Source organism: Hipposideros armiger, unplaced genomic scaffold (genome assembly GCF_001890085.2).
Source record: "Hipposideros armiger isolate ML-2016 unplaced genomic scaffold, ASM189008v1 scaffold_694, whole genome shotgun sequence".
Taxonomy (NCBI): Eukaryota; Metazoa; Chordata; class Mammalia; order Chiroptera; family Hipposideridae; genus Hipposideros; species Hipposideros armiger.
The window spans coordinates 599003-618506 of NW_017732044.1; the positions used below are offsets into that span (position 1 = coordinate 599003).

Sequence of the window (19504 nt, forward strand, 5' to 3'; positions counted from 1 at the left end):
CGACCCCGTCGGCCCCGCCCGCCCGGCCCCGGGGAGGGATGCGGCGGCGCGGCGCCCAGGATGCCCCGCAGCCCCGGGACGCGCCTCAAACCCGCCAAGTACATCCCGGTGGCCACGGCCGCCGCGCTGTTGGTTGGCTCCAGCACCCTGTTCTTCGTGTTCACGTGAGTCCACCGCGTCGCCGGGGCTCAGGGGCCACATTCGGGCCAGAAGGGGCAGGGATCAGGTATAGGGACAGTGTACAGCCCGACGGGACCGGGGGCAAGGGCCAGAGGGCTGGGCAGGACAGGGCTGGCACCAGGGCTGTGGGCAACGTGAGCGCCCACCCTGGGCTGAGGCTGAAGCTAGCTGTGAGTGTGCTTTTCCTGGGGTACCAGGGAGTGATGAGTCCTATGTGTTGGGACACTAGTGCCCGACAGACACCTAATGAGTGTGCCAGACAGGCCCTGGGTATGAGGCACTGGGCCTGGACAGGAGAGTGTGTGCAGTGGCTGCCCAGGGTGTGGCTGCAGCCCTCCCCTCCCCACAGGCTGCAGGAGGGGACGTGGGCTGTCCAGAGCCACCAGCCCTCCTGCAAGAGCCAAGGGCGGCTCTTGGGTCCCCTCCCAGCTGTCTGACCGGGCCAGAGCCAAGTTGTTCTTGCGTAGGTGTGGCCTGGCCTGTCTGCCACGTGCCTGCCCCACAGCCCAGGGAGACACTGGCCTGGCAGTTACCCTCCACCCTTCCTTGACCTCAGGAAGACCCAGTGATCACAGCTGGAGGGCCCAGGCCAGGCCACACCCAGGGACACTGACCATGGCCAGCATTGGGGCCCTTGAGGCAGAAAGCAGGCAGGGCTCTGTGCTCTTGCAGCCTTAGCTTCTTCACCTGAGACACAGGCTGGCTCACAGACCAGAGTGGCAGGCTGATGACACAGCTCCCTCTCCATGGTCATGGGGGCCCCTTAAAGGGGCTCCTCCTGGCACAAGGAGGGGTTGGAGGCTTCAGACTTCAGCCATGTGGGTCCGTGTCCACCCGCTTCCACAAGTCCCAGGCTGAGACATAGCCCAGGTTACCAGAGCAATGACCAGTCAAACCTTCCTGGGGCATCTGAGGCCTCAGGGGTGGCTGTTCAGAGGTGGGTTAGCCCCTGAGTGTGAGTGAGGCCGGAGCAGGGTGGGCAGGGGCCAGCCTGACACCCTTTCACGTTAGCAAGAGCAAGGGTGGCTGCCCTGTGGATGGTGAGTCTGCACTGGGTGCCTGTGGAGGCAGGAGAGCCCCCTACCTGGACTCCAGGACTGGGTGGGCGCCACAGGCTGCCAAGAATGTGTTTAAAAAGGCCTGTGTGGATGGGCTTATTTCTGGCTTTGGTGAGCAGGCGTGTTCTTGTCACTCAGATGCTGCTGGCTGTGGGCAGAAAGGAGGGCAGGTGGGCAGCAGGCACAGGAAAAAGGGGGACATGTCCTACTGGGTCTTCTGGAGAGGTGGGGCCCAGTCCAGTACTGGCTCTGGGGCCAGGGTGGGGGGGCTTGGGGGAGTTTCGACCTTCACTTGCCTGTCTGTTTCTCACTCCCTAAGTGCATTTCAGCATTTTTCCTCTTGACTTTAAAAGTAATAAATGTTCTCTGTTAAGAACTTGTGAAATGCGGAAAGAAAAACATAAAAAGAAATTGAAATCACCCTCACCTCAGAGAGCCTGTCCATCTCTCCTCCTAGGCTCACCTGGTCCCCCCTGTAGCGTGCTTGTGTGCTTGTGGTGAGGTGAGCCCTTCCCGTGATTTCAGAGGGCCCTTACTCCGCTCTCCTGTGAACTTGACTCGCCCCCAAGTGGTGAGCTCTGAGGCTACTGTACTGTACTCTGCTGAGTGCCAGGTCTTCCTTCCTCTGTTCTCACAGCTGGGGGGTCTGGGTTCAGGGACAGATATGCTGGAAGGTACAGGGTTTCCTTGGGGCACCACACCTGTGTAAGGCAGAATGGGGATCTAGGGGCAATAGCTGGGGTCCAAGTGAAGTGACCATCTAGCTGAGGAAGTCTTGCTCATTCTCCAGGACAGGGCTTCCCCACAGCCCAACCCCGAGGCCACATTCCCTGGGCCGAATAGACCCTGGTCTGCCCCTCTCTGGCAGCTGGGTTCCTGAGAAGGGGCTCTGTGGGGTAGGCCAGGCCCACTGACACCAGCACAATGTGCCAATTCTGGGCAAGGAGGGGTCCAGGCGGTCCCCTTCTCCGGACTGGCTTCTCCTCATCCCAGTACCCACTCTCTGCCCTGTTTCTGGGCCCAGGCCTGCTGCAGACTCAGACATGTGCTGGGTGGGAGCAGCTGCTCCTGTGCCCTCCCCCCACCCTCAGGCTCACAGGATTCTGTCTTCTCTCCTTTTGCTCCTTGGACTTCACTGGATGCTGAGGGGCCCCAGGCCTTCTCTCTGCACTTAATAAACATGAATTGCCTCCTTTGGGGCAGGTCCACACAGGCAGTAGCTTCTGGTGTCATGTAGGATAGGGAGCTGGAGGCCTGGAGGACCAAGGAACCCTACCTTGAGCCAGCTCACTGAGGGAGCTGGGACCAGCAGGACATTCAGACATGTTGCCAGGAGAGTCTGAGATGTGGGAAGGATGCCAGGAGGTGGGGGCATCCCCCTTCTGAGGATGGGGAGCACACCGCAGGGCAGGTTTCCAGTAGCCCTCCTCTTCTAGGAAGACTTCCTGGGTTCCTGGTGTGGTTTTGTCCCCCGGGCCCCAGAAACTCTTCACGCTGGCTCAGTGCCAGGCTGCGTCAGGTGCTGAGGGGAGTATCCAAGGGTCCCCAGGACAGGGGTCTCTTTGCCCCTGCCCCTTACTCTCCCAGAGCCACTTTGCAGAAGGATGGGGACCCTGTGAACATCAGAGAGCCGGGCTGCTTGGCAGAATACCAATGCCTGGGGCTGGGATGGGTGGGCTGTCTTGTCTCTGTCTGGGGCCAGTGGGCTGACTTCTGGGATGTTGGGGCTGGTTTTAGGATGGGCCTGAGCCCTTCCCACGCTTGGAGGCCCAGTTAGGGAACAAGGCCCAGTCTGGGACAGTGGGAGGTACAGCCCAGGACCAGGCTAGCCCATGGCAGGCATAGGTAGACGGAGACTCTGGCAAGGGCCACATGGGACAGGGGAAACTTGGTGTGAGCCTCCTGCCAGGACTTGTTGCATGTGGCCTGGGTAATCCCTGGCTCCCTGAGTCTCAGTTTCTCCATCTGCTCAGATGTCTATAGGGATTGGATGGGTAGGTGCACGTGGCCAGAGGCTCTGCCTGGCCTGATCAGAGCAGAGTGGCCGCAGACCCTCTGGTCCCGTCTACCCCTGTGCATGAGCACAAACAGTGTTAATGAAGAGCCTGATTTAAATGAAAACATCTGAGTTAAAATTTTCCATTCCACATTTCGCTGTGGTGCACATGCTGCCCCTGCAGAACCCGCTCTTCTCCCTGGGCGGTATCTCCCTGCCTTCCCAGGCAGGACTCAGGGCCTTGAGACCCATGCTACTGGTGTGTGGCCCTGACACTCAGGAGACAGGGGCTAGTCAGGGAGGAGGGCTAGGAGCCTCAGCTGAGCCACTCCCCCAGCCCTGCCTTGGCCCAAAGTGTGTCGGTAGCCAGCAGGGAGTGGCCAATCTCTGCCCATTGGGGTGAGCCTATAGTGCACTGTCCCCTGGCTGGAAATGGGGTGTCATTCCTGTGGGCTGAGGGGCCCTCCTGGAGCCTAGAATGAACTCAAGGTGGACTGAGCAGCGCTGCCTGCCAGGCCCTGCCCAGAGCTGCATGTCCTCACATGTCCTCACGCTTGCCCAGTCTACAGGGAGCAGAGGGAAGCTCAGAAGTGGAAGGGCAGTGCGAGGCAGCTGAGCCCTGGTTGGGTGGAGCTAGGGTCAGTGGGAGGAGGGGCGTGTCTGCACATCTGTGTGTGTTCACATGCCCATATGTCTGTGCAGATGTGTGTGTGTGTTCATGCATATCTACACATGCAGATGTTTGTACATGTGTGTTGCATGTCGGCACAGGTTTGTGTGCATGCATATGTGCCTTTTGTGTGCAATTATGTACACACGTGTATCTGAACGTGCTTATGCAGCGAGTACATGTGTCTACCTGTATGTCTTGGGCGGCACATGTTTGTATATGCAGTGCACACCCGTGTGTGCATGTGTCCCTGCATGTTCATGTGGGTACATGTGTACCTGTGCACATGACTGCATGGGCTCTTTCATCTTTCCCGCCTTAGCTCACACATTTCCCAAGGTGGCTGAGTTCCAGGCCTCGGCAGCACTGGCCAATGAGCCATCCTCCTTAGGCGTGACCCAGGCCTGAGTCTCCCTTATGGCATGGCCTGGTGGTGAAGGTCACCTGGGGGGTGATGGGGGGACAGAAATGCATTATAGAGTATCTGATCCTGGGTCTGAGTCAAGCCTGGGGCATCAGAGATGTCAGATGGAGGGGGCAGTAGCTCAGGTCCCAATTGGAGGACCTGCATTCCTCCTGAGCCTGCCCAACATCACCTAAGGCCCTGCCCTGCTCTCCCCAGGTATGTGTGGTCAAGCGCCTCAATGCAAGCATTGCCTCATCACAGTGCAGATTTCCCAGCGTGGCCCCACAACTGCTGCCTCTCTAGTCCCAGGCATCTCACCCATGTCTAGCCCATGTGCCCTGAGGGTTCGCCAAGGCTCAGGAAGGACAAAGCAGTAGAGGCTACCTGGGCCAAGAGGCGCTCTGGTCAGCCTGTGGGGTTCAGTCTCTACTAGCCTGTGTAATGGTTCAAACCCCAGCTCAGACGCAGACCCCCGCAAGGCCTTGGGTGTGTGTCAAGCCCTCTGATATCTGCTCCTTGTCTGTAACATGGGGAGGACAGAAGAGAAGTGCCTTTCTACACAACTGGGAGGGTGAAATGTACGGTCCACTGTGCAGGGCAGGTAGACAGTGGGCCCTGCGTGTTCACTAGCAAAACCTGGACAGAATGGTGGGCAGGGCCCACACTCCAGCCTCCGCCCATGTGTCCTCCTGTCTTCAGTGCCCACCTGCTTGCTGTATCCCATGTCTGCACATCCTCCTGTCCTCAGCCGGCCCCAGTGCGCCCTGGGTCTCCTTGGCCTCTTGCTTTCCCGGAGCAGGCTGCCTCCCCTGGCCCTTGAACTGTGAAGGTGTGTGAGGGGCCTGTATTTGCTTTAATGCTCTCCTGTGACTGTCTTGAAATTCTTGGTATTATTTAAACAAGCAGCCTATATTTTCATTGTGTACAAATTATGTGGTCACCCCTTCCCAGTATGAGCCGTGGGGAGGTGGCTCACACTACCTGACAGGGATCCGAGGTGCCCCACCTCTCTCTGGGTCCCAGGCGAGCCTCGGACCTGTGCCCCCAGCCCCTCCTTGCTGGGCAGACCATGCCTCGGGCCCACTGTCGCCTCACTGAAGGGGATTTGGATTGGAGGCTCCAGACACACATTGAGTGCCGTCTGTATGCCAGGCTTCAGCCTGCAGGGATCGGGAGTGTAGAAGGTGTCTGCTGATGGGCACTCTAGGCTGCCTGGGAAAGGGGTGGTGGAGGAAGGCCTTCCCAGCAGAGGGAACCCTGTCCTCAGGCCGTGTATCTACCTCCACGGCAGTCCTGGAGAAGAGGAAGGGGTAACTCGGGCTCCGTGTGCCAAGTGTGCTGCCGTGGGAAGGGAATCTTTAAATAGCCTCTTGCTTTCCACTAAAAATAGCGAAGTTCTGCTGCCATGGAGGTGGTTGCTGGGGTGGTAGGGCTGGCTTCTGGCCAAGACAGGCGTGGGTGCACCAGTGTGGCCAGCCTGTACTGGGTGGCGGGCAGGGCTGTGGGCACTGCTCACCCTGCTGGCGACCACAACGCCCTGTCCTAATGGTCAGGGCTGCTGTGGGAGATCACCACTGGTCCCCCAATTCCAAGTACTGTGGGCCTTGGTACTGGGAGGGGAGCAAACCCCCTGAATGCCCCTGCTTGTCACAATAGCCAGGAGCCACAGAGGAGATGGGGAACCTGAGGCCAGAGGGGCTTTGTGGGAACCAAGTGGATGGACTTAGGGACCTGCTGCAGGGTCAGGGCAGGGGGCCACAGCCATGTGACCAGGGACTGGTGGGCCTCCACAGAGGGGACTCTGGTCAGGTCCCAAGAGGGCTGAGGAAGACATTCTCTGTGGCAGAGCACCCATCAGGGAGGTGTGTATAACCCTTACAGGGTGCCAGGAGTCTGGGATGGCTTCCTGGAAGAGCAGGCAGCTTTGGAGCCAAGTGCTGAGAAGTAGTGAGAGATGGTGAAGGGGCAGGGACGCCATGCTTTTCTAGTCTCCAAATGTTATGCACTGCCATGTGGAGAGTAAGGTGACCAACTAAAAAGGGGCTACCTGGGTCGGGGTGTGCCCTGAGGCCATGCCCCTCAGGGAAGAGCAGGAGTGACTCCTGCTCTGCATTTACTGACTGAGAATTGGAGCTCCTAACGCCCCAGAATCTCCCTGCTGAGCCGGCCCCACTGGGCTGGGGACAGGTCTGGGTGAGGACTGGGGGTGGCCTGAGCTGCCTGGCAGGTCACTGGCATGGCACATGGGCACAACGGGCTCATTTCCCTTCCGGGCCCCCGCCTCCACTCTGTCCCCCCAAAGCAGGGGAGTCCAGAGAAGGTGCTGGGTGGGATGGGAGGACATGGGCGGGCTCAGGCCACCCCTCTGAAATGGTGCCACCCCAGGCCTATGGGCCTCTCTGAGCCTCAATTTTTTCAACTGTGAGTTGAATTCCTAATAGCCGCCTGGGGGCTTGCCGGGCTCAGAGTTGGCACACAGAGTCCGCTCACTGTGAACAACATGCACAGCCCCTGATGGTTGAGCAAAGGAGCAGCAGGCTGACGGACGGGGTCTCCCAGAAGGCCCGAGGCAGCAGCGGCCTTGCTTACTGCCATGCTGAGCACTGATCCATGGCCGTGAAGCCCTGCACTCACATGGACATGACTAATTCCTCTGCCCCCGAGTCCCCTCCTTACCCACCCGCTGTACCCCCAGACCCAGCTCTGCCCTGCTGTACAACACAGGTGCCCGTGGTTGACACGAGCTGTGTCCCCAGCTGTTCCCGTCTACAATGGCATCATCTTCCTCTTCGTCCTGGCCAACTTCAGCATGGCCACCTTCATGGACCCTGGCATCTTCCCCCGAGGTAGGGCCCTATGCTGGGGCAGATCATCTGCTCACATTTGCTAACATGTGAGTGGCTGACATGGGGGAGCCTTGGGTGGGGGGGTGGTCCTGGAGGGCGGGCTGGCAGAGATCGGGGAGGGGCGCTCCTGCCAAGGAAGTCACTTTCCTGCTGCCCCTCCTTGGTCCTGGCCCACAGCGGATGAGGACGAGGATAAGGAAGACGACTTCCGGGCCCCGCTGTACAAGAACGTGGATGTGCGGGGTATCCAGGTCCGTATGAAGTGGTGTGCCACCTGCCACTTCTACCGCCCGCCGCGCTGCTCCCATTGCAGCGTCTGTGACAACTGTGTCGAGGTGACCACCCTGCCCCCATCCCACCCACCCTATCCCCCTCGTGTCCTTCCTCCACCCTGCCCGCCATACATCCTGACACGTTGCTCCTGCCCAGGACTTTGACCACCACTGCCCCTGGGTCAACAACTGCATCGGGCGCCGCAACTACCGCTACTTCTTCCTGTTCCTGCTGTCGCTCAGTGCGCACATGGTGGGCGTCGTCGCCTTCGGCCTGGTCTACGTGCTGAACCACGCGGAAGGATTGGGAGCTGCCCACACCACCATCACGTATCCTTGGCCTGACCACAAAGGCAGTGTGGGCCGGGGGCACAATTCACAGGGGAAGCAGGCTCAGAGGGGTGGGTCAGCTGCCTGCGAATCCCCACGGGGTGGGTTGCCCTCCCAGGGTGGGTGGGTGGTTTGTCCACAGGCACCTGCTCCGTGTCTCCGCCTATGGCCGTTGGCCTTAACGGGCCAGCATGGCTGTCATGTGTGTGGCTGGCCTCTTCTTCATCCCTGTCATCGGCCTCACCGGCTTCCACGTGGTGCTGGTTACTCGGGGGCGCACTACCAATGAGCAGGTGCAGACCCTGGGTAGGGCCACACTGATGAGGATGGGGGTTCCCCGATGCTGAGAGGGCCAGGGCTGCACAGGGACCCTGGGGGGGGGTGTTGGAACAGGGCTGCAGGGGCCCTTGGCTGAGGTGGCCTATGCAACTGTGGCGGGGGAGGCTCTGGCCCTGGATACCCCAGTGGGGCTTGGGGTATGGGGCCATGCCACTGCAGTGAGGGGCCAGAAATTCCACAGCTTCCTACAGGGACTGGCTGGGTGGGGACACCCCTCTGCTGACCCTTCCCAACCCATGAGGAACCCCAACTGTCCCTACCTGCCCCTCTGCCCACCTTGGCCTGGACCCTGGGTGGCCAGGCTTGCTGAGGGGTCCCGTGTCCACAGGTGACAGGGAAGTTCCGCGGGGGCGTGAATCCCTTCACCCGAGGCTGCTATGGGAATGTGGAACACGTGCTGTGCAGCCCCCTGGCTCCCCGGTGAGGCCCGGATGAGGTGCCAAGGGGCCTCTGTTGGGTTCGGGGTGGGCAGCTGCAGACCCTAAGCCTGGTCCGCTTCTGTCCTTGGCAGGTGGGGCCGGCCCTGCCCTTGGTGTGTGTTCAGACTGGGTTGCCTTGGCCATTGACCCCTCTTACCCCGGCACAGGTATGTGGTGGAGCCACCCAGGCTGCCACTTGCCGCTCGCCTGAAGCCTCCCTTTTTCCGACCTGAGCTCCTGGAGCGGGCTGCACCGCTTAAGGTCAAGCTTAGCGACAACGGGCTGAAGGCCAGCCTGGGCCACAGCAAGGTGGGTAGGTGGTGGGGTGGGGGTCAGACCCTTGGAGGCAGGAAATAGCGAGGTTGGAGGGGCCTAGAAGAATGGAAGGGGGAGGAATTGGGTGGATTCCGGGGAAGGGTCTAGTTCCCAGGGCCTTAAGAGTCTCCAGGTAAGCCCCGCCCCTGTCCTGCACCCTACCCACCACTGACCATGCCCTCTCCCAGTCCAAGGGCAGCCTGGACCGGCTGGATGAGAAGCCCCTGGACCTGGGGCCACCACTGCCCCCCAAGGTGGAGGCTGTCACATTCAGCAGTGACCGGCAGACCCCACGCCCAGGCAGTGCTGGTGAGGTGGGGCTGGCCAAACGGGGAGGGACACGGACTGACCCCAGCCTGACCATGGTCAATCTTCCCCAGAGAGCACCCTGTCGGCACAGAGGACCAGCCCCCCGACCCCCGCCATGTATAAGTTCCGGCCCACCTTTCCCATGGGTCCCAAGGCACCCTTCTGCGGGCCAGGCGAGAAGGTGAGGAAGCTTGGCCCTGCCCGGGAGCCCCTGCCCCAGCGACCCTACCCCCAGAGGCCTCACTCCCTGGAGGCCCTTCCTGTGTTATAGAGGGTCCAGCAGGATCCTACCCTGCAGGGATCTCAGCTGGGGGTGGTGGAGGGGAGCAGGGCAGGGTGTCCAGGGCGGGCCTGGCACAGGCGGTTCTGGCACCCCTGCCTTGGCTGGCCTGCCCGCCGGCCCAGTAGGCGGCTACCCCCAGGAACAGTATGTGCCAGGATGCCTGGAATTCCACCATTAATCACTCTGTAAGGCCCACGGGAAGGCTTCAAAAGAATCTGAGATTGTTTTAGAAAGCACATTTATTTCCCCGAGTTGTATAAGTGCTCTGTGCTCACTGTGGAGCCATCGGCAGCCCTGGACAGCCCGAGGAATTCCCAGGAATTCCCCGAGCATGCCCAGGCTGCCTGCCCTCCTTCACGGCCACCCAAGAGGCCACCCTGAGGCTGGACCAACACACCTTGACCAGCCCCGACTGCCACCCCACAGAACCAATGTCCTGCCTGGCCCTGCCATTCGAGGCCCACTGGTCTGGGCAGTGAGTCTGGGCCTCCCTGGCCAGTGTGCAGTGGCCCTTCCTGGGGTGGGGGTTGGGGGACTTTCAGTGCCCTGGGCTGGGCCACCTTTCTGGGATTGTCCTGGATCTCACAAAGGGTCTAGGGTTGGCTAAGTGCCTTGAGGCCACATTCGTCCTAACCCATGCCCACTCTGGGTTTCGAGGTTCCCCGGGCTCCTTTCCCAAGCCCAAGCCTATAGGCCTCAAATCACAGAGAATCCAAGAGACCCCTCCTCCATGTCACTCTTGCTGCTTCCTAGGCTGGGTGGGCCCAGTGGTCACTGCCCTGGGTGTCTGTAGCAGCCAGCTGTGGCCTGACAGCACCCTCACCCTCAGAGGTGGGGTGCCTGGGAGAGGGCCCTGGTCACTGTGCAGTTATTATGTCTCCGCAAGGGCCAGCTCCTGAGGCTGTCCCTGCACCCCCTACCCTCCAGGTGTGTGAGCTGACGCACACTTTTTCCTGGGGAGACACCGCCTGTGGCCACTGCTCTGCTCCAGCCTGTCCCCACTTCTGTGGTGGGCAAGGAGCAGGTGGTGTGGTCAGGGGATAGAGAACTTCTGGGGACAGCTTGTCAGTTATACCTGACACCACCTTGATGTCACCAGGATAGTAGCGCCCATGTGGGCACAGAATACCTGGTGACTGGGCAGGGCGTGGTGGGTGGGCAGTGGCAGATACGTACCCTCTGTCCCCATAGGTTCCGGGCCCTGACTCCTTGGCGCTGGGGGAGGACAGCATCCACAGCCTTGACTTCACGTCTGAGCCTAACCTGGACCTCCCTGACTACACACCTGGTGGCGTGCACACAGCCTACCCGCCGTCTCCACCACTCAGCGCCTCCGATACCTTCTCAGGGGCCTTGCGCTCCCTGAGCCTCAAGACTGCAAGCCGGCGGGGTGGGGACCGTATAGCCCTGCAGCCCCTGCGTTCCGAGGGTGGGCCCCCAACACCCCATCACAGCATCTTTGCCCCCCATGCGCTGCCCAACCGCAATGGCAGCTTGTCTTATGACAGCCTACTTAACCCCGGCTCGCCCAGTGGCCACGCGTGCCCAGCCCACCCCTCGGCTGGCATGGCCAGCTATCGCTCGCCCTACCTGCACCCTGGGGCTGTAGGTGACCCACCACGGCCCCCGCCCCGGAGCTTTAGCCCCGTGCTGGGCCCCCGGCCGAGGGAGCCCTCTCCTGTGCGCTATGACAACCTGTCCAGGACCATCATGGCCTCTATCCAGGAGCGCAAGGATAGGGAGGAGCGTGAGCGGCTGCTGCGCTCTCAGGCCGACTCGCTCTTTGGCGACTCAGGCGTCTACGACGCACCCAGCTCCTACAGCCTGCAGCAGGCCAGTGTGCTGTCCGAGGGCCCCCGTGGCCCTGCACTACACTATGGCTCCAGAGACGACCTGGTGGCTGGCCCCAGCTTCAGAGGTGCCCGCAACCCTGCACTGCAGACGTCTCTGTCTTCACTGTCTAGCGTTGTTAGTCGGGCTCCTCGGACCTCTTCCTCCTCCCTGCAGGCTGACCTGGCCAACAACAACGCCCCAGGGCCCCGGCCAGGCAGTGGCTCGCAGAGGTCTCCCCTGCGCCAGGGCCCACCATCCCCTCCCAGCACTCCCCGCTCACCCTCCTACATGGGCCCCAAAGCCGTCGCCTTCATCCACACGGACCTCCAGGAACCGCCGCCCTCACTGGCCATGCAGAGGTGGGTGCTGGGGGTGCTGCGGGCTTCCTCACGTGGGGCAGGTGTCCAACCGCCTGTGGAGGGGCCTCTTGGCTGATCACACGTGGGTTGTCCAGGAGGTCTGTGGCCACCTGTGGGATGGGCCTCCCCTGCCTTTGAGGCTTGTGGCACTTGGAGGGTTGCCCAGCTCCAAGGATGCCCTGACAGGTCCCAGAGTGCAGGAGGATTTGCATCTTGAGCCCAGCGCCCCACATTTTCCCCCAGCCAACTCAGACCCATGAGCGGCGAACCTCAGGGCCTCTTCCTCAGGAGATGGTGCCCTGTCGCTGTCCAGGAGGCTGAGTCTGGGGGACATTACCCCAGAGCACAGTGTGCTGCCCTGGGCGGGGCACACAGCTCCTGGAAGCAGAGGCTTCCCTGCTCAGAGATGGGGAAACTGGGACTGGAGGGGCAGGCTGGTCTCAGGTCCCCCTAATAGGAGGGTAACTGAGAATGCCAGGCTAATTTCCCTGGCAGGTCAGGTCCAAGTACAAGAACCAAGCCTGTGTGCGGGTCCCATGCTGAATGCGGTAGCATCATGAGGGCATCACTCCAGCCGCCTTGAATGAAGGCTCGGTCAGGGTGGCAGTTGCACAGAGAGGCAGAGTGGCAGCTGAAGGAGGGAGAGGTTCCTGCCTTCATGACTGTTTGGACAGAGAGGTCATTGCTGGGCAGGCTGTGGGGTAGGAGTGTGGCCCCTCTTTTTCCTAACGGAACAGGGGAGGGGCCACACACTCCCACCGGGCTCCCCAGCTTAGGGCACCCAAGTTGGGGCAGGGCCGGGGGCTTGACTGGCTAGTATCCACCTGCCTCCCCATGCTTATGGTCTATTCCAATGGGAGGGACCAAGAGACCTGGGCTGGGGACATGACAGCCATTCTGACATCTGCCTGTCCTGTGACAGCACAGCCCTCCCCACAGCTCTGCACCATTTTCTGAGTGGGACTTTCTGAGCTCAGAGGCAGGGGCTACCCAGGGCTCCGTCTGTATCATCTGTCCTGTTGCCTCCGCTGGCCTCTGTCCTGCCATGGTCCCGTGTTCACTGTGTGTGTGCATGTATGTGCTTGTTTTGATGCAGGGACCACCCTCAGCTGAAGACCCCCCCAAGTAAGCTTAATGGACAGTCCCCGGGTCTGGCACGCCTAGGGCCTGCCACCGGCCCCCCGGGGCCCTCCACCAGCCCTGCCCGGCACACACTTGTTAAGAAGGTGTCCGGCGTGGGTGGGACCACGTACGAGATCTCGGTGTGAGGACTGACTGCCACCCTCCACTGTGGCACTTCGGGGACCAGCAACCCCCAGCAGCTGCCCCCACTCCTGACTTCTCTGCTGGGGAGGAGGCCCAGGCCTGGTATGGACGCATCAGCAGGAAAGAGAACCAAGCCTCCACAAGTCTGTCCCTTGTCCTCCGCCTGTCCATCCACTTACGTGCTCACCAGGGCGTGGCCTGGCCAAGGGCCATGGGCTGCAGGATGTGTCAGTGGCCCTGCCACAAGTTGGGGCCTTGAGGGGGCACTCGAGGTTGTCACCAGGCTAGCCCTCACCCACGCCCCTTGCAGACAGGTCACTGTGGCCCAGAGATGGACAGACAAGCCTGGGCCCCTGGCTGTCTTTGGACCAAGGGCCTACCCGGCTGCTCCTAACCCGCTGCCTTTCAGGGACCGGCTAGAAGTTTGTAGCTTGGCGAGGCCGATTCTTCTGCAGGGAGCCCAGCCCTGGCCCATGGGCACCCAGTTCCAGGACTGCTCTGGGTTCTGACAGACAGGTGGACAGACGAACAAACCACCAGCTGTGGGTGGGGTCCCAGCTCCGTGTGTCCCGTCTCGCCTAGCTGGTGGGCGTGTCCCCGTGTCTGCGCTGAGCTGCCATGCCACGTCCCATGTGTTAAAGCTCGGGCCCCCAATGCCCCCACTGCCGGGAATCTCGCTGTCATTGAAGCCTTAACCTCTGCTTTATGCTCTTGTGGGAGGTGATGGGGCAGGTGGGAGCAGGCACAGGCCGGATGCTGCCACACGGGCTCTGAGACCAGGAGCCCAGTCCCGCCAAACGTGAGTCCCCACCCCAAGGCATCAGAGCCGGGGCCGCCATAGCCTTGGCGCCTGCGTGGGAAGCACATGGGGAGGGGGTCCGAGTTCTGCCTGGCACCAGGGACCCGAGAGTAAGCACACAGCAGCGTCCGCTTGCGTTGTATCTGTTTTATGTTTTTATATCTACATCTATATATCTATAATTTTATTAAAAAAAGAAAAAGAGTCATTTCTATCCTTTCCTTGAGCAAGGCCAGGGCTGTTGCTGCAACTCAGGGGCTCCGGGGTGGGGGGCAGAGCCAGTCAGGCTCTGGACGAGGTGGTGGCTGGTGGCATGGGGTCAGACATTCCTTGTGGGCATTTCTGCTGACTTAAGCCAAGTTGGAGGCCTTTGGAGGCAGGGGCTGGTCCATGGGTCTTTGGCTGACAAGTGTGCGGCTTCCCTGGGTCTTCGTCACCCCTGGCAGTAGCAGGGCATTTAGAGAAAGGCTGGGGCTGCAGCTGCCCCAGGGTCCCCCTAGGAATCCAAGGACTTAGGGGAGTTGGAGTAGGAGGTGCATACAGGGCTACCTGCTGGCTGGGGGCCCTGTGGGGGCTGTTGCCATGCCCTGCAGCTGCATTTACTGGACCACCCCCCACCACCTATTAAATGTTGGGGGTGGAGGCATCGGGAATACACAGCTTTTCAGGGCTGTGACAGCTGGGCAGAGATTGGGGGGTGGGGGCAGGTGCTGGCCCCTGGGCCTTGGACCCTGCGCTGGGCAGCTATGCCCTATGCTGACCTCCACCTTTCTGCTTCTCTCTCATGGGACGCTGCGGCCCTCAGGGGGCGGATCGGCACTTGCAGCCGAGGATGGGGGCGGCGTGGCCCTCCCAGGGTGCCCCCCGGCCTGCACCTGTGCCACCTTGGCCTCCCTGAGGACCTCCCACCGTTGCGGGTCCCCTGGAGCCCGGCTGCTGGGGCGTCCCCCCGAGGTGCTGTGTGCCGTCTGCACTTGGCCGCCTCCAGCCTTTTCCCCAGATTCTCGGGGCCCGAGCGGGACACCAAGTAGGCATCTGTGGGTCCTGGGACAGCCAGCCCAGGAAGATAGTCTGGGAGGCCAGGCTGCCACAAACCCCAGGGTATGGGCTGGAAGTCCCCTCTTTACCAGCCACACCAAGACTGACTCCCAGCCCACTGGAGCCCATGACCCTGCGCCTACCCACCTCAGGAAGTCCCCACCTGCTGCAGGGAGTTCAACACCCCAGGAGTCATGCCATCAACCCGACCTCCCCGCCTGACCAAGCACTTTAGATGCCACTTCTGCCCCAGGGAGTCCAGGCCTCTGTGATTGGGCTGGGGTGGGGGGTCTTAGGTTGCCCTTGCTGCCTAAGGCGGCACTGCCCCCTCCCTGAACCCAGCACATGAACAGATATGCCTTAACCTCATGGAGTTGCTAGCCTGCTGAGCCCTCCAAGCCCTGCCAGGGTGGAAAGAGACCTGGCCGCCCAGCGCAGCTAGCCGGCTCTGCCCAAGCCCTGCCCGGGCAGTCTTCACTCCTTTACTCTGAAATGTCTGCTTGGGGAGCTCTGGGCCCTGCGGCCCACAGGCCTGCAGTCCCCAGCCAGTTGGGCCCGGCCACCCCCAGGGGCAGGGCGGAGCCCAGGCCAGCCCTTTCCTGCCTGAGCAGCAGCTAGCTCTATTTCTCCCACTTGGGGATGAACAAGCCACAAAGCTATTCTCTATGTTCTAAAAGGTATTCCTTGCCCCAATTTAATGCCCTGAATAAAATTTTTGGTGTTTACCTCCATGGCTCTGTCCACCAATGTGGTGCCCCTGTCCTCCGAGCCTTGGGGCAGTGCCAGGAGACTGGACTGGGCAGGGACCCAGGGTTGGGGAGGGGAAAGGAACGGGAGGTGGCCGGAGGGTGGAAGGTGGGAGAGGGGGAGGGGGACCAGGTGGGTGGTGGCCAGGTGGATGTGGGGAGCAGGTGTAGTCTTCCAGACAGAGACAGAGGGTTATGTGAGAGGTATGAGGTCAGAGGGTCAGCAGATTCAGTCTGAGAACCTGACCCCCGATGAGGGAAGAGGCATGAGGTTCTCCATTCCTCACTCTCAGTGGAGACCCTCCTTCGACATCCTCTGCTCAGAGCCCTCCTGGTGTCCAGGGCAGGTTGGGGGCTTCCTGTGGAGGGGCTGCTGTCCAGCTGGCAGATGGGGCACGGAGGGCCAAGGTCGGGGTGTCACCCTGAGGGACCCCCACTGAGAGAGCAGCCTCAGGATGCAGCACAGCCTCCTGACCCCGTTTCCATGGAAACAAGCTCACATGCAGCGTGTGTCACCACTATATGTCCGGCCGCAGGCCCAGCCTTCAGGACAGACCCCGCCTCCACCCTTCTCCGTGGCTCCTGGCAGGCAAGGTGCTCGGCAGTGCTGTGGATAGGGGCCGGCGCGGCCGCTGGGCGCTGGGGGCCGCGCTGGCCGCCTGGCTTCCTCCTCGCTGGGGCCGCTGGGCCTCCCGCCTAGAAGGGCAGGAAGTCGTCCACCTCGAGGCGCAGGAACGGGCCCAGCAGGGCCCGGAGCTTCCAGACAGCAGCACGGCTCAGCAGGGGCGGCACTAGCCCCTCGAAGGGCGCAGGGTCCACCACGTACACGTAGGCGGCGGTGCAGGCCAGCACGGCACCCAGCAGCAGCCTCAGGGCCAGCAGCCTGCGGGCGGCGGCTGTCAGGGGGACAGGGGTGCCCTCGGGATGGTCCTGGGGAACTGGGCTCTGCCCACAAGCTTACACAGCCACCTACCAGAGCTGTCCTTTGAGGCCCTCGGAACATCCCAGCTGGGGCTTTGCCTTCTGTGAGGGGAAGAGGCATGGATGGGTCAGAACCTGCCCCCGGGCAGGGGTCCCTGTATTGCACATTCCTGCTCTCCCAGCTCAGGACAGGCACCTGCAACCGCGTCCCCTGGACGACTCGGTTCACCTGGCTCTGGGTGGGGCTACCACCCTGGAACCTCCTTCACTGAAGCCCACTTCTCCCCTCCCTGGGTAGAGCCTCCAGGGTGGGAGACTGGGAGAAGGGTGGGGGGCTTACCGCTATGCATGCTGTCTGCTTCTCCTTCCTGGCCCGGGTGCGGCACTGGGCACGATCCCTGGGGGCGGGGAGGGGGGTCGCGTGTTGCACAGTCAGGGTCATGTGTGTTCCCTGCCCCAGCCCAGCAGGACCCCTGGTCTGGTGCTGTGGAACTGGGGAGCAGTTAGGGGTTCATCCACCCCATCCCGACCAGGACACCTGCCCCCATCCCACTCAGTCAGGCCCCTCCCCACCCCCACTCCCAAACATCACCCCAGAATTTCCAGCTGGATGTCCTCCATCTGGTCCAGCACGCCCCGGATGTCCTTTTTGAGGCTCTGGGGGGGGCAGAGGAGGTAAAAGGTCCTCTACCCCTGACTGCCCTGCCACACTCCCCTGCCTCTCATCTCCCTAACTCCACCCAGTTCTTGCCTCCCTCATCTTCCGGGTATTGCCTTTCGGGGACCTACCAGGAGCCCGGTGGCCTGGTTGTTCAGAGCCATGTGTACCTCGGCCACGCCATCCCACACCTGGCGGGGGAGAGGCTGGGTCACACCCGGAGGATGTGCCCCACCATGTGGGTCCCCCAGAGCCCCTCCCACCTTAGCCAGGTAGGCACCTCAGTAATGGCCATCTTCTTCCTCTCAAAGGACAATCGGATCTGCTGCAGCTCGTTCTGGGGGAGGGGCAGAGTGTGGGCATGGGCAGAGCCAGCGGGTGGTCAGCTGTTTCCCCTCCACCCCCCCTTGGACAGCTGCGCAGAGGACACCTCCACCAGCCCACCTCCAGGTGCCCACCTGGGACTGCTGCACGAAGGACTCCTCCCCTCGGCACAGCTCCCGCTGCAGCAGCTGCAAAGGTGCCCTGTCCTCCAGGGACCGGGGACCGGCCTGCTCAGGGGGCTGCAGAAAAGCCCTTGGGTCAGCCCCAAGGTCATGGGCAGCCTCTGTGGTCATGGGCTGCTTGAGAGCGGGAGTTGGGGGGTATGGTGCATGTAGTCACAGGGTCATTCCTGACAGCCACCCAAGGTCCTGCTAGGACTGGGCTGCTGTCCTGCACTTACCCAGGCCAGGGCTGTGCAGCTTGAGTGCTCTGGGCACAGAGGCAGGAACTGCTGCCCTGGCCCCAGAAGGGCCCCCAGCTGCTCCTGCAGGTCCTGGTTCTGCCTTTTCTGGGGGTGGAGAGCAGAGAGAAGGGACTGCCTGTTATAGCTGCTTCTTGGGTAGGACACTGAGGCAGCCAGGGCTGGGGCAGGGCCTTCAGGTTAGAGGAGAAAGGGCATGGGGCTTGGCAGGTCCAGCACAGCTGCAAGCCCATTGCCCAGACGGGCACAGAGCCTGTGGCCAGCCCCGCAGCCTTGGTGGCGGGTGCCTCACTCACCAGATTCTGGTTCTCCCGTTCCAGCTGGAGGAAGGACTGTTCTGCAGGCCCCAAGGGCACACTCTGGAGCTGGGAGGGGGCTGCCCTGGGTGAGGCCGGGGTCCCTGTTCCCGGTGGCAGGGGCGGGCATGGGCAGGACCTGGGCTCTGAGTTGGGGGCTCCCCCCTGCCTGGGTAGCCCCTGCTCTCTTCCTGAGTGCAGGGGCCAGCCCCACCCCAGCCCTGCCTCCATCTGTCCTTGTCTCACCCCTGCTGGATCTCTCGGTCTCTGTTGCTGCATCTCTCCCTCTTCACTTGCAGTGAAGCTCTCAGGTGCCTCACCGCCTACCCTGGGCCCCCTGCTTCCTGCTCCTGGGGCCGGGAAAGCCCTGGCAGACTCCACTGAGGGAGTCGAGTTGAGAGGCACCAGGCAGGGCCACCTTACAAATCCTTGGCAGGGTGGGTCTAGGCACCCTCCATGGCCACTCGAAGTTGAGGGTTGGGGGCACTGGGGGTGGGAGTGGCCACAGGGTCCCAGGGTTTTTGGCCCCTCCATACCTCCCTGTGACCCCTTCCTGACCCCAGATCTAGGCTCTGGCCTGGCCCAACCTGCCACCCTCTTACTGAAAGAGCTCCAGGTGTTACGGCTCACAGGTCCAATTCAGGGGTGCTTGTCACAAAGGCCTGGGCACAACCAGGGAGGTCATAATGGGCAGGGCTGGTGGGGCCCCTCCCACTGTGTCCCTGTTCCTGAAGTACCCTCATCTGGTCACCCTCTCTGCATCTTCCCCATTCCACCTGCCTTAGCTATTTTCTTAAAATGTATAACACATAGTGCAGACACATGGTTAAAACAACAAACAAGGTGTCCGGTGTGATCCTCCCCCCCCACCTCAGCCTCCCCTCCCCGCCCCCATTAGCCAGGTTGTTAAGACCCTTCCAGGACGGCTGCGTGTCCTGCTCAGCTGGGCATCTGGCCTCACTCCCTTCTCCATACAGACGAGACCATCCCACAGCCTGGCTTGTTTACCTAACACATCTCTAAGGTTTGTTTGTTTTATTTATTATTTATGTATTTCTTTTAAAAATAATTTATTGAACATTTACTTTCGTGATCCTGTAAGGACAATTGTTATCCTCTCCTTGTAGGTGGGGAAACTGAGGCAAGAAGACTGTCACTTGCCCAAGGCCACACTGCTGTTAAGTGATGGGATCGGATTTCAGCTTCATCGGCTTCAGTGGTCTTTCTAATGACTGCAGAGTGTGCGTCCAGGGGTGCAGCCAGATTCAGGGCCCTGGTTTGTTTCTCCTCCCTTCTTTCCAAGATTGCATCACACCGGCTGTGTACCGCAACACCCGCCTCACGCCACACTCTCCCCACCCCCCGCCACTGCTCCTGGAGTCCCTGTTTCCATGACCTCTTTCTTCATTCCCTCCCTTGT

The 19504-nt window shown here is 61.5% G+C and overlaps 2 protein-coding genes across 3 annotated transcripts; one reads left to right on the top strand and one right to left on the bottom strand.

Annotated features, from left to right (window-relative positions):
* The first annotated feature begins 6 nt into the window (after nt 1-6).
* On the top strand, nt 7-15481 carry ZDHHC8 (zDHHC palmitoyltransferase 8). Of its 2 annotated transcripts, none has more exons than XM_019626936.1 (11): nt 7-164; nt 7035-7156; nt 7334-7491; nt 7586-7758; nt 7949-8051; nt 8426-8517; nt 8684-8825; nt 9020-9140; nt 9212-9321; nt 10615-11615; nt 14486-15481. In XM_019626936.1, exons 1-11 carry the CDS (start codon nt 61-63, stop codon nt 14709-14711), a joined length of 2352 nt encoding a protein of 783 aa, XP_019482481.1. In that variant the 5' UTR covers nt 7-60; the 3' UTR covers nt 14712-15481. The 2 variants fall into 2 exon arrangements, with proteins under 2 accessions (XP_019482481.1, XP_019482482.1); XM_019626937.1 differs by lacking the exon at nt 14486-15481 and adding an exon at nt 12712-14478.
* Nucleotides 15482-15642: 161 nt separating this feature from the next.
* Nucleotides 15643-17955, bottom strand: CCDC188 (coiled-coil domain containing 188). The gene is made up of 7 exons (XM_019626900.1): nt 17502-17955; nt 17324-17380; nt 17175-17234; nt 16978-17042; nt 16726-16783; nt 16438-16487; nt 15643-16347 (listed from the first exon to the last, which is right to left on the bottom strand). Exons 1-7 carry the CDS (start codon nt 17658-17660, stop codon nt 16161-16163), a joined length of 636 nt encoding a protein of 211 aa, XP_019482445.1. The 5' UTR covers nt 17661-17955; the 3' UTR covers nt 15643-16160.
* Nucleotides 17956-19504: the final 1549 nt, after the last annotated feature.